The sequence below is a fragment of the Globicephala melas genome, chromosome 10 (genome assembly GCF_963455315.2).
Source record: "Globicephala melas chromosome 10, mGloMel1.2, whole genome shotgun sequence".
Classification (NCBI taxonomy): domain Eukaryota; kingdom Metazoa; phylum Chordata; class Mammalia; order Artiodactyla; family Delphinidae; genus Globicephala; species Globicephala melas.
The window spans coordinates 45099663-45114778 of NC_083323.1; the positions used below are offsets into that span (position 1 = coordinate 45099663).

The window sequence follows — 15116 nt, forward strand, 5'->3', positions numbered from 1 at the left end:
GGGCTCTAGAGCGCAGGCTCAGTAGTTGTGGCACACGGGCTTAGCTGCTCCGCGGCATGTAGGATCTTCCCAGACCAGGGCTCGAACCCGTGTCCCCTGCATTGGCAGGCGGATCCTCAACCACTGCGCCACCAGGGAAGTCTCAATACCTACATCTTATAGGGCTATTATGCTGATTAAATTGGATGTGCATAAAGTTCTTATCACAGTGTCTGGCAGATATTAAAATGCTCAAAGTGTTAGTTATCTCCCTATCCTTCACTGATTCTGAAGCCAGAGTGATATAAATAGGGGAACTGGTTTGGAATCTTTGGCAGAAATTAAGGAGATACGTATACCTAGGTTTTGATGAAGTGACTGTCCTTATAGTCCATGATAACCAGGCAGCCAACAGTCATAAGAAGAGCCTACAGAATTGGCTTGGACCAAGCAGTTACAGAGCCCAAGAGTCAGAAAGTAGGAAAGTATAAAGTGAGATATTGCCAGATAAGGAGACCTTCAAACACAAGATCTTACCGATGAAGAGGGCCATGTGATCGTGAATGGCCATGCTGATAAACAGCTGACAGATGAGACAAGGCCCACGAAATTAAGGAAGTTTTATGTTAAGGACATCAATGAGTCCTCAAAGTAGTTATCTGTCCTACTGAAGACAGTTGTAAAAACAAGAGAGAAATAATATAAGCAAGTCCTTAAACCACCTGGAAAATGGAAGTAGATCCTAGGAGGCTGAAGACTTCTAGGAAAAAGATATGGAAAACGTGATACAAATAAACAAAGGAGTATCCATGGTGCACAATTAGGTCAGACCAATCTTTCCACTCCTATCAACTTCTCCCACTACACACACATACTTCCATTCGTAGGCAAAAGATGAGAGACCCCGAGGACTTCTTACTCTTCCCTCCCTCCGTCACCACTCACCCTCACCACCCTGGCCAAATAAAAATCCAACTGGGAATAAAATGTCATCAAAGGAAAGCTAAGCTTCAGAGATGTAAAGAAATGTGTTTGAGGGGAAGGATAAAAGGAAATAAACTGAAAGTACGAAAGAATTCTCCTGGTCATTCCCCAAGGTGAACGGAGAAGGCAGGTGAAGTTATTAAAGAATAGATATGGGATGTGAGAGTATGCAGATATTTGGAAAAAAATCAATAGTGATTACTTTGAGATTGGGAATCAACACAAAGTCTGATCTCTTTCCCTTAAGTAGCTTGTCTTTTTGGTTTTAAGCCATCATTCCAGCCTATCAAGTTTGTGTCACAAGCAAATTTGATATGTATGCCTTCTATGATTAAACTACATTGAATAGAAGAGAAAAGGCTGAACTTTATAGCACAAAACCAACCTAATCAGTTTGGTTGGATTTTTTTTCCCATTGACATTTGACTCCTAGAGCTTACAGGGTACATTTTAGGTTCTTTGGCAGGAATTGTTCACTATTACTACCATCCACTCCTAATTCCTCCAACCTAACCACATGAATACCATACCAAAATAAATTTATGCCATAGCTAAAGTATTTTCTTGATTTGGTAGTATACTATCAATAAAAGGAAATGAAATGAGCCTGCCATGATTAACTTTTAAGAAACTCAAGCAGGCTTCTACATAACAGCATTTTCTTTTCAACATATTCACAAACCAACGTCACGTACATAGTTAACGAAGTTGTCATCTATCCTGTTACTTTAAGTATCTACAAATGAATTAAAAAAAAAAAAAAAGGTAGCAGTATGGGGAAAAAAGCCTTAGGCTCACCTGAGACCTTAGAAGATCCCACTCTTTGAATGAGAAGTCTTCATAAAATTGATTATGCCATGATAGAGTGAGGGATGAGCCTGTGCTCACATGAAGAAAATCTCCAAACTATATCAACTCAAGTGGCCTCCACCACTTCAACCCGTACTACAGCAGATGAAAGTGAGCCTGCAACACCCATGGAAAAGAGATATACAATTTGGCCATACAACATCTAAAGCAATCTAAACACAGCTCTAGTTTTTTTTTAAAGCAGTCTACTAACCCATTGGGTCTGGTACCTCCAGACTAGTGTGGTGTTGGAAATATCTATTACTGACTGTTACAGCAAAAGCCCATTTCTGAAGTTAATAGTCTTCTTAATTAAAAAAAGCTTAAAGAGAACTGGACTGCTCATTGGTCATAGCTAAGCTTACTGGAATTTGTTCTTTTCACTCTACTTTTTCACATAGAGAGAGATGTGAGGAACAATATACCACAGAGATATTTGAGGAGAAACATATTTAACAGCTGACCTATTATCCTAACATTTCAATTCTAACTTTAGGGATTGAACTACATTAGGCAAATATGATATTTTTGATTCCGGAGCGCTCTTGAAGAAGAGACTTAGATTACAATCAGTTTTTCTTTACAGTGACTTTGTTAACAATGTAGTTTCCCATGGGCTAAAAGAGTGCTTTTGGATATCCCAAAAGTTATAGAAGTGTGTCCAATCGCACTGCCCTACCCCACCCCACCTTTGCATCTAAGGATGACACACTGTTTTTCCCTAAGTCAAGACAGATAACCTGAAAAATAGAAGTCTATTTATAAAACAGTGAGAAAAATACTTGAAATCAGAGCAATACTCAAAAATCTACAACTTAAAACTCGCATATTATAAGGACCCAAAGGGAGATTAGGCCAAATACATTATATCATTCAAATGGCAGTATTCACATCAAAAGTACAATTAAGTACAGATGTTTAGTACTGGATAATCACATTAGATACTAATGGAAACCTTTCAGATTCATCTCAAATTTAATCCTGTTTCATGTTCAGAAATAAAATGACACTGAAAGTTTGTCTTCAAAATGTAAGAAAGGGGCTTCCCTGGTGGCGCAGTGGTTGGGAGTCCGCCTGCCGATGCAGGGGACACGGGTTCGTGCCCCGGTCCGGGAAGATCCCTCATGCCGCGGAGCGGCTGGGCCCGTGAGCCATGGCCGCTGAGCCTGCACGTCCGGAGCCTGTGCTCCGCAACGGGAGGGGCCACAGCAGTGAGAGGCCCGCGTACTGCAAAAAAAAAAAAAAAAAAAAAAAATGTAAGAACGGAGGGGGAACCTATGGGCTAAGAAGACTGTCATCACTTTTTACTAAAAATGGTGACCAGAACTAGGGCAAATTCCACCTGAGAAAAATCAAGGAACTACTCTCTAACAACTTAAGGACTTGCCTACCTGACCATAAGTCAAAATGTTAAACTGTAAAATACACTACATAATTCCAGTTCTCTAACTTCAGGGAGGCTCAGGAACCACATGGAAGCCTGTGAAGCATTTTAATGCAGATTCCTTAACCTCACTTCCAAAGATTCTGATTCTGTAGCTCTGAAGTAGAGCCTGGACATGTATTTTGACAATACAGACCAAGAATTTGGAAATGAGCACTCTAAACATATTTTAATTAATGGAGGTTCAGCATATAAAATCATTAGCGTGGGTCAAATTATGTCATTATCCTCATATTATACAATTTATAACAATGGTTTTCAACTTTTGGGGAAAATCAGAGAACCTTTTGAGAAACTATATGACCTTTCCACCAAAATATGCATGTATACACACAAGATTTCAAATACAATAAGAGGTTCATGCATCTTCTGAAAGCCCAGTAAAGAAATGCAAGCTGGAATGATGTTACCTATTACATAGTTACACACAAAGTCAAGTGAAATTCTAGGTTCTTCAGTAAACATTTTGGGTTACTTTATACAAAGTATCTTTGATAATGGGCATAATTACATCAATTTCCCGTAAGAATTAGTTGGCATCCATAAAAACCTCTGGAAAGGTCAGGTTCAGCAAGAATCACTGTCATTCTCAAAAAGTTGTTTTCCTTACTCAAAAAAGCTTTAGTCATCACCAAGTTTCTAGCATTATAAAGAGGTGAAGAATCCTCGGCACATGAAACAATCAAAATTGGAATGATCTCCAATGCAAAAAGGTTTCCCATAGACTGCTATCAGAACTGTAAATACGTTTTACAGCTAAATTACTTGAATTTTAACTTTAAATATCATATAATATAGCACACAATATTTTACATGTTATTAGCATGGACAGAGCATCTTATGAAAACTGAAACAAATCTTTAAAAAGTTAAACTAAGACATTTACCTGAACTATCTATTTTAGCAATATCAAACAGCTCAAGTTCACATGGTATTTGCTAACTGGATTTTGAGGACTCTAATCAAGTAAGACTTTACTTAGCACTACATTAGTATCATTTCCATATAAAAAATGGGCTAAAGAGAAATTCAGACTGTTTAGTAAAAATGTTTTTAACAAGTAGCTTTAAAATAATAGAACTTGACAAAAGTTCAACTTACTAAATGTATTAAGATTTTTTAAAACTCTGAAGTAGACATTATATTACATAGTAGAAAAAAACTCCCCAAAAGCCCCTGTCCAGGAAGAACAAGAAGGACATCAAGATGTTCTCAGCAATTTCCTCAACAGCAGGAAATGAAAGGCTGGAGATGCCAAGGCTTTGATCAGTTTACTTTTTTTTTTCTCCGAATAGGCTTACTCATTATTAACTGATGAAAGATAACACACATATGATATTAAAAACTAAAAATCTAATGGTTCTACTATCATGACTGTCAGTTAATGCTCAAGTAAGAAAAAAGTTCTTTTGGTTCCCTAGCTCTCTGGGGGAAAAAAAAAAGCCACCTACTGGACCATTTTAGAACTGTGTAGCTTTTATTTTACATTATTAACATCAATTGTAGGAAGCTGATTTACTGATTCAGATAATTATATCCTCCAAGGCAACACTATGCCCAATTTCATGCTAATGAAAAGTTTCTTTAGTTCTATAAACGGTCATGTTTCTTGCTTATTTCCACAACTCATTCAAATGATTGTTTCTATCACATAAAAATATAAGATGCACTGGGGCCCATCTTGGATTTTTTTCTTCTGATGAAAAACTAGCAGATTATTTCTAGGTGTAATTTAACTGAAAACACTACTTCAACTTCAAATTGATTTTAATGATATGTACAGAATTTAACAAATTACAATTAAAATGGAATCAGTTATGTTAATTACACATAACTTAATATCATGCAACACTGCATGGTAAAAACAACAGCTTCATTCATATACAAAAAAGTATTATTTTGAGACTTGTGATAGTATATTGAAATTTTTGACATAAGCTTTTGGTAAAGAGTATTTCATAAAAATTTAAAGACCTGATTAATCAGTTAATACATTATTAGGAAAGATAGTAAACATTACTAGTAAAGTGAGACTACAAGCAATTAACTTGACAATTATACCAGATACAGGGTTGGATGTAGTCTCGTGAAATAAATGTTTGGTTAAGAAAATAGTTTTGAAAAAGATCTCATATTGAAGCTATGTATTAACTTTGTGAAATCAGGTTATATAAATCAATAGTCAAGTTTATTCAGTTAAAGAAAATATGCCTATCCTTTCTTATACTCATAAATAAGTACTTATACAGTCTTTATATACAAGTGAAGAAAAATTCAATGTAAAAATATACTGCCAATCCACTTCTTATGGTTGAAATAGCTCTTTATCTACACATTAAACTGCATTGATGAAAATGTCCAATTCATATCACATTCAACCAGCATAAATATTTAAGCTGTATTGTTGTAAACAAAAGAGAAAAACAAATTCTTTTATTTCATCACTGGGTAACAATCTACTTCTCAACTTAGAATGCTATAGAAAGGCTCAACATTTAATCAAATCCAAACCCACTGAACTTGGAGTAAACAAAGTGAATGTTTTCAAAGTGCATAATTTCCAACTCATCCACTTGTAATATTTATCCAATTCCAGTTCATCAGCGAGAAAATAAAATGTACTTAGCTATAAAAATACTAAGGAATGTTATTGAAAAGGAAAGGCTATTTGGTAGAAGTAACTACAAAAATAATTAGTTTAAATCTTCATAAAGCTTTAATGCAAGAACATCAGTACACTTTCTTTCCATAAACCTTAAAGCATGATCAATACCAAGATTTTAAATTTCCACCTTTCCAGTACTTGAAAAGAAGTTGCAATGAAGTGTCTCTTCAAAAAGCAAGAAGAATGATCATGCAGGTGTTACTCTGCTGACATTTGGGGACATGGATATCTCTGCTGGGTTGTCATCTCTGGCTCCACTGGCAGCAAGTACAGGCAAGGAGTTACTCTGAAATGCAGATGTCGGACAACTAGTCATGCCAACATTTTCATCTTCACCATTGTCTGAATCTGGTGTTGTAACTTCACTGTCCTGCAGCCCCAGGATCTCACAAACTGCTTGTGGCAACTCCTGAATAAGAAAAATCAAATATAAAATCATCATTCACCATAGAGGAAAAGTAATCACAAATTAACACTTCTATTTAATACTACATCTAAGCATTTGCTTTAACAGTGTAATTGTTATGCACCCTCTCAAACCATCCTTCTCCACTCCAAATGAAACCCTTAACCACTCTTTTTAATAAGTGGTTCTCTGACCTTCTATTCTGAATTAGCCACTCTCCACCCCATCCCACCACTCCCACAAGCATATTGTTTTCTAATATTTTGCATTTATTTCATTCTCCTTATTGACACCATCTTTCTCCCTCAATACACAGAAGTTCCTTAAACATAAGAAGTATCTCACGGACAGGTTTTTTGGGTTTTTTAAAAAAATTATTTTGGCTGCGTTGAGTCTTCATTGCCGCACACGGGCTTTCTCTAATTGTGTCGAGCAGGGGCTATTCTTCGTTGCAGTGCATGGGTTTCTCATTGCGGTGGCTTCTCTTGTTGCGGAGCACGGGCTCTAGGTGCACAGGCTTCAGTAGTTGTGGCTTGCAGGCTCTAGAGCACAGGCTCACAGTTGTGGCGCATGGGCTTAGTTGCTCCGCGGCATGTGGGATCTTCCGGGACCAGGGCTCGAACCCATGTCCCCTGCATTGGCAGGCGGATTCTTAACCACTGTGCCACCAGGGAAGCCCTCATTGGCAGGTTTTGAACACAACAGCTATCAAATAACTGTGTGTAAAACTGAACCAAAATAAATATTTGGAACCATGATCAACTGACACGAAGACCAAATAAGAATTCTCATAAAAAATATGAAAACCAAAATACATCAAAAGTCTAATACTTTGGTTTAAATTCAGAACATAACACATCAACTTTGCCTTGTTTTTAGAGATTATTAAGAGTCTGACTGATACAAATGTAATGACATAGACCAAATACTCTTCATTTAATTATTTCTGATTAGCATCTGTCTTTACTTAAAGATACTACATATTTAATATGAGGTCCTATTCTGTGTTCTTTGATTAGGTAATTTATCAATGCTTCTGCAGCCTCTTTATTGTCTTCATTACTTTTGTCATTTTGCCTTATTATTATATGTTTCCTATCTAGCATAATTAACCAATTATTTTCAATTAAGTGCTGTAAATTTATAATGGTAAACAAATGCTAGCCAATGCTTTGTGTCTGCCTTCAACTTGCTGCCAATTTTACTTCTGAAAGGAAAAATTCTTTCTTGACCTCAATCCACCAAAAACATATGAACAAAAAAAATCTTACAATTACTTAAAACACTGTATACCTTGCATTTTACCATCTGTAGAGAAATTGCTTCTGCCTTGCATAGTACATCTTCCACATCAATTTTCATGGACAATTCATTGATATGCTAAAATAAATCAATAAAATAAAATAACTGAAACTGAAACACTATTATATTCTACTATACAACTTATTACCAGTTATATTACACTGTAGATGAAATCCTTAAAATAAAAACACCCTCATACTACAAGTGAACAGGAAATTTAATATATCTTTCATTAGATCATTTCAAGTTTTAAAGCTAAAGAATAGCTAATAAGCTTACGGAACATTAAATCCAGCAGTTGTCCCAAGTCTACTATCTCAAGTTATAAGCAAAAGAATTATTTTTTTAGAAAATTGAACTACATAAAAGAGCACTTGCTGAATTTCCTTTTCCTCCTAATTAGCTAGGAAAAATAACTGGCAATACGTACTTGCTGAACTGTCATTCTCAGAGAGTCAGTCCTAGTACTGACTGTCATTGATAAAATTTAAATTACTTGAGGGATTCAATAATGTTCCAAGGAAATGTATGTATATCAATACCACCAAAAAGAGGAAAGAGTCAAAATATTAAAATTTAAGTTAAAGTAACAACTACCTTAAGTATTTCATTAAAGCCATAATGCTTTTCCATTATTTGCTGCTTTTCTGATTCCAGAATAGCACAACAGAGAAGAAGATGGAAATTTTTACATGGTAGTTCAGTCCACATTACCTATAAAAAATAGAACACCTATTTAGTAAACTCTATCAATTCTAAAATATTTTCCTCACAGATACAATGCCGAACTCTGAATGACTTCTGTGCAAAGCACGAGTTGCCTTGATGGGGTAGTCCACTCTTTTTCTAGTTAAGAAATGAGGTGTGGGGAAGGAAAGTCTTACTTTTACCTACAAAGTAACTATTATATTAATAGTTAATATAATATTAACTATTATATGAATATGATGAGTTCCAAATGTGGCTCTTTAGGTAACTACAGTAACATTGAACCTAACCAGTATGATAAATGGTATTAACTAAGGAGCCACAGTCATGAGGTTAAAGTGTAAGGGCCAGAGGTATTTTCAGTATTTTTCTGAACCTTCAGTTTTTCACTTTTAAATCATCTTCAGTCTCGGTGGGGTGGGGGCGGGGGAGGGGTACAGGGGAGCTAAATCATGGGAATAAAGATTCAGTTGTACACTGCATGGAATTAAAAACACCCAGAGGTAGCTCTACATTCTAAACATCATATTATATAACTCAGAATATCTCTGACAAAAACTGAATTGACCACCCAAAATTTATACCCAAATGTATAAAACATTTGATCAATAGCTGCACTTCTTCCTAAGTATAGCCAATGCCCTAAAACTTAAGTTCTTAATTTCCCCCGGTTAATGTACCTAATAATATCTTTTTTAGAAAGATCAAAAGAGCCATGTAAACACTATTATTAAAGCATACCTGAAATGTTTTTACTTCTTTTACCAGAAGTAAATTAAGCAGAATAATTTTCAGACTAAATCCAATTCTTAAAAGTTTAATTACAATGCAATTAACCTCAAAAGTTTCATTAAAAGTTCCAATTTATTTGGTAAACACAGACTAAGGAGTTATTACAGCTATGTTGATAATTTTTTTAAAAAGAAGTTGAGATAACAATTTAATAAAATTGATTAACTTTAAAATATGATTCTGGGTCAAGAACATGTGCGTTTTCCTTCTAATTTCAAAGAAAGAAAGTGATCCTCCATAAAGTGGTGATCCTTCAATCAGTGCATCACCTTCTCTAATGGCAGCACAGTCACCAGAAGTACAGGAATCAATTTCCAGGTGTAAAAGCCTCAGGGTGCCCACTGTATACAAGTCTATTTATTATCCAAACAGATTATTTCCCCCATTCTTTCCTTGGGAATATTTCTGTCATCTTTACTTTTATAAAGATAAGGCATCAAGCAGTCATTATACCAATATTCTATTTCAAAAGCACATCCATCTGTTAACTTAACAATTAATAGATGTATAAGAAGAAAATAATAATTTTCTGTTTTTCATCAAGAGTTGCCCTGGGTGCAAGAGGGAATAAAAGGATATAAACCAAAAACATGATCATGAATATCCTCTAGAGAGGGGAAGAGGGAAATGGGGCTTGGGGTGGTGATTAAAGATATGAGCTATATCTTTAAATACTTTTTGTCTTGGAAAGAAAGAGAAAAAACCAGAAGTGAATACGGCAAAATATTTACATATGTTAAATGTGGATAGTGGGATATTTGTTATATTATTCTTAGTATTCTGCTGTAACTTAAAGTTCTTTAAAAAAGCAAAACACAAGTCAGTTCCCTCCCAATATTTCAGACTACAAATAAAGTACTATCTCAATTGACTGGCCTGCCAAAACTTCCTTAACTCTATTCAAATCTACACCCAAATGTGGCAGGGCCTCACATAAAGTCAAGCCTTCCAAGGAAAGAACACAGGCACAAGTGGTCCAGAGAACTGGTTCTGGGAAACTCACTGGCACCCAATCGCACAAGGATTTGATTTACAGAAAAAAGCTCCAAAGACCACACATTCATTTCAAGATGGTTAATTTTTTTTTTTTTTTAAGGAGAGACCACAAACCATTAGAATTTTCAGAACGTAACTGCTTTAGAAATTTCAGTCAAGATATTATAATCCATTTACACTCTACAGATACAAAATGTTTCCATAAAAAATATTAATTTTTACAATAATTTAAGAACTTACCTCCCATAATCGAAGAATATCTAGAAAACTAAATTCCCTTTTAAATCTGATTAAAAGCCATCTGAAGCAAAAATAAAGGTATCCAGAGTCCTGGGATTCTACACAGAAAAAAATATATATATGGCTTACTCATGCTAATTATCTCAGAATACAGTGACCTATTTCAAACTCAAGTTTTTCTATTCATCTTAGGCTATTAAAAGTCCTATAAATTTAATTGCCTTCTACTAATTCAAGGAAACAATTTAAATTTGCAGGCTAACTTCTTTAAAAGAAAACCACCAAATAACAACAAATACAGTTGACCCTCCATATCTGCAGGTTCTGCATCCGTGGATTCAACCAATCATGAATGGAAAATTTTTGGAAAAAAAAAATTTCCAGAAAGTTCCAAAAAGCAAAACTTGAATTTGCCTTGCCTAGCAACTATTTACATAGTCTTTACATTGTATTTACAACTATTCACACAGCAGTTATATTGTGTTAGGTACAATAAATAATCTAGAGATGATCTAAAGTCTACAGGAGGATGTGCATAGGTTATATGCAAATACTGCACCATTTTATGTAAGGGACTTGAGTATCCTCAGGTTTTGGTATAGGGGTGGCGGGTGGGTCCTGGAACCAATCCCCCACAAATAATGAGGGACAACTATAATTCACTTTATAAATAAACTGTTTTAAGGCAAAATTATACAAGGACTGTTTGGTCCCACACTTTTATTCCTCAGAGGAACCCAGGCAACATTGGTAGAGTATATGCATCTTTAAAAGAGCTCTTTACATTTTTTCTCTGTTCGTATTACCTTACAATTTGCTGGGTATAGTTTTGTTTCATTAAACTTACCTAAGTAACTGCAAAATCCACTGTCCAACAATCGAAGTAAGGTACTTAGCTGAATTAGCTGGGTCTTCATGCCTTGCATTTGTTCTTCAAAATTTTGATGCTTTAAAAAAATAAATGTTATCATATAAGTTATATTTAATAAATATTTTACAGTACATAATCACCGATAACTATGCCATGAATATAATGACAAATGCTGGATTTACACCACACTGGTTATATTTTTAAATCACAACTAATTAAAATGCTAAAGCAACATCAAAAAGGAGGAAAGAGAAACTTGGTCTCAAACTAAGAATTATTTTTCCCTTCTATTCATTTTTTTTTTAGATAAAGAATAATGCAGAGACAGCAGGGGTAGACTGACTGATATATCAATACTTATTTCTTACGTCAAATAAGAGACTTGGTGAATGGAACACACATTGGAAAATAGACTTTTATCAAATCACTTCACTGTTAAATATTTCTTCAATTTAACATATGAAATAAAATTAATTTTAGCTTTAACATATCATGTTAAAGAATTAGCTAATTATTTCTTAGATTTGATGACATTAGGGAATCTATGAAGTCAAAACCATTTCATAACAACACTAACACAATCTATGCATTTTGCACTTTAAATTCCCCCATAAGTGTAAAGGCTATATGATGTGTGATATTGCAACAGACTGCATACAGGAGCGGATATGCAAGTCAGCTGTGTTCTATTAAACTAAACTACTAAACTAAACATTAAAGAAAATGAAAAATAATCCCTCTTCTCAGTAAACTGTTTTGGAAAAGTTATTTTTCATTAAAAAAAATGTATGTATACCAAGATGTAGCATTTTTAGATGAATGAATAAATAAATATTTATAAATTTCCTAGCATTAATTTTTCATATGACAAACATCAATAGATATAACCCACATAAACAAAAGCTCTTGGAAACCTCAATAATATTTAAGAGTGTGAAGGGGTCCTGAGATCATAAAGTTTGAGAACTACCGTGGTTACACATGTTTTAAATAATCTTTGAAGTTTAACAGATTCCCTACCAACACTTCAGTCAAGATTTGGGGATGGGGAGTGCACCAAAATAAAGGCTTCTTAGATGATTCTGATCCCTTTAACCCTAGTGTTCTAACCCCTTTATGGTGAACTACTGCCCTAACCTTTGTGAAAGCCTAAGAACAACATCCCCTCCTTCACACTTCTTTTTTCGTTCCTGAGACAATAATAGTGCTTTATTAGAAGTATCCATCTGATTAGAAACCATTCATTCCTGGTAAAAAAGAATTTTGAAAATTAAGGGCTACTGATTCTCAATAAAATGGCTTCTCTTCAGTGATTTAAATAGTTTAATTAGTGAACGAAATAGTTTAACAGACTAACGCAAGCCTTTGGGATATAGTTTCTTCACATTTCCCACATGGAACTATAAGGGAAAGGCAGAATTTTGGCAAATTTTGGCAAAATTTGGCAAAATTTGGCAAAAAGGCAAATTTTCTTTGATTAACAGCATAATTTTTGTTGTGACATGACCAAAAGCTAAAATTGGTTTGGAAGTACCAACATGGCATAGCCACTGCTACCCACTCTGCTATAAAAAGCAGCACTCCCAAAATGACAGAAGCCGACTTCAGAAAAGTAGCTACTCCTGGAGAAAGGGCAATGAGGTCAACAGTGGATATACACAGGGCATCAAGTGTAACTGTAAATAAATATGTGTGTGCATACGTATACATAGGAATGCACATATGCATGCATGTATAAATATATGTATATGTACATGTATACAGGTATGTGTGTGTGTATATATATGGATGGGGGTGAGAAGGAAGGGTGGGACAAAACTATATGGCAAAATGAATGGTGGCTATAAGAAAGTTCGTCAGATCGTTCTGCAAATATTTCTATATTTTGAAAACAAAGTCTATGCCTAGACCTACATTAGATGTGAGTAAATATCAACAAAAGTAAATCTACAGACACTGAATTCAGCCTCACTAAAGTAGTTAAAACTTATGTTAAATAAATCCATAAAACAAAAAGGAGTCAAACAGCAGCACAGATTCAAGGACACCAAAACAACAGCAATGCAGTGAAAAATAATTGTGCGGATTATTTTGATTGTAACTTATTGCCCTTTCATTCAAATATTATGAAGCAAAAGATGTTAGTAGACAATATATTAAGAGATCTTTTTAGAATAAAGACTAGAAAAATCCCCAGACCATTCTCAATGGAAAAGGCAAACAGAGAACATTTACTGTGAAAGAGACAGAACAAAGAACTTGAACCTTCATACACAAAAATGACAAATAGACTGTGAAGTGGTACACTGCAGATGTTCAGAAAGTAGTCTTTACATTTGACACCTAAATACATGCACACATATGCATGTATGTATGTATTTGGCACCACAAGCCAATATATTTGAACATGCCAATATTAGCTCAGTTTTATGAAAACTATTACTGTAAAACACTAAATAACGTGTGTTTGTGCTAATTCTTGGAATACCTACTGTAAGTAGAGGTCTAAACTAAGCACTGGGGAAATATTCATGTGTTTATTCTACAAAAATCTGTTGAACAAAAACCTCATGTCAGGCATTAGGAAAATTCTGGAAGCATATCAGAGAACTAGTTAAACAAAGACATGACCCCTTTATCAAGGTGCATACTAGCTCTAGTGAAAAGAGGATAAACAACAAAAACACAAGGAAAGCAGACAACAGTTTCTACACAATTAGTTATCAGTTGTACAGACCTTTATAACAAATGCCTCAGGTTTCTAGAGCACCTGGGAGTAATTGGAACTAAGAAGGCAGGTAAAATCAATCAATCAATCAAAAAGGTAAGGAATACAAACTATGATATTACCATATTACTGCAATTAATAATCTTTCCAAATAATCCAAAAACATTAATTCATGGTATCTTATCAAGTATGGAAAAGAACTAGGAGAAGTGAGGATGAGTTGGAACCATGGATAAGAGACTTGAGGAAACAGATAAAATTGGGACAAATTAGAAGGGGAAACAAAAAACAGGCAAGCAAGAGAGGAAGAATAGAAGTAATCAAAAAATAGAACTAATCAAAAAATTTCACATCTGTATCCCAGACTCTCCACTACAGGGAAACATTTTATATGACTACATATTCAAATCTTTATTCCCTTGCAAGCAAGCCATTTCAATATCCAACCATCAAGGCCCAGCATCAAGTATATTTATTTTACTTTGAAACAGTACAGTGACCTATGTAGTCAGGTCTTTGGATTTCATATGCTTTTATATGCTCTTAGCCCCTTTGCTTTTTTTTCCCCCTTTCTAATAGATTACTTGAGAAGACTGTTCTATTTTCCTGTTAATACTGTACTATTGTCCTAGAACTCTGTCTTCAAGATGTACCAATGATAATAGATAAAATGTTCCTTATAATAATATGTATATATAGACACAGTTCAACTCTAATAATCGCATGCTTAAGAAAAAACTAAGAAGCTGTCAACGTTACAAATAGTTCAAACACATCTGGAGAAAAATCAGCCACTATAATGACAAAATACAAAATGTTCACAAAAGGTAAGGATATTACTTGGCATGACTAAGCTTTATCTCTGAAACAGATGATATGAAAGTTCAACTACTTCACAAGAACTGAAATCATCTATTTCATCAATATTCTATAATGACTCATGGTTCTTCTGCAGATCATAAGCATTTACCAATATTAAATCCTGATTATTCCTGTTCTATAGGCACTTACTATCTACCTTTTGTATTAAAAACAATACCAGCATTTCCAAGCCTCTTGAAAAGGCTATTTAAAAAAGAAACAAACAACATTGAGCAGTTTTTTTAAGTTCTACCATAATTGGCTAAATATAAACATCAATCTTATAAGATT

General features: G+C 34.5%; 1 protein-coding gene across 2 annotated transcripts in view; it reads right to left on the reverse strand.

Annotated features, from left to right (window-relative positions):
- Nucleotides 1-3414: 3414 nt before the first annotated feature.
- The window catches only part of TBC1D15 (TBC1 domain family member 15), a 65790-nt gene continuing 54088 nt past the window's right edge, over nucleotides 3415-15116 (reverse strand). Inside the window, exons 14-18 of one of the 2 annotated variants that reach the window (XM_070046453.1) lie at nucleotides 11213-11312; nucleotides 10366-10463; nucleotides 8227-8343; nucleotides 7621-7707; nucleotides 3415-6330 (exon numbers count right to left, since the gene is read on the reverse strand). In XM_070046453.1, coding sequence (XP_069902554.1) covers nucleotides 6109-6330; nucleotides 7621-7707; nucleotides 8227-8343; nucleotides 10366-10463; nucleotides 11213-11312 — 624 coding nt within the window. In that variant the 3' untranslated portion in view covers nucleotides 3415-6108. The remainder of the gene's footprint in view (nucleotides 6331-7620; nucleotides 7708-8226; nucleotides 8344-10365; nucleotides 10464-11212; nucleotides 11313-15116) is intronic. The other variant, XM_030866256.3, reaches the window with a different exon arrangement.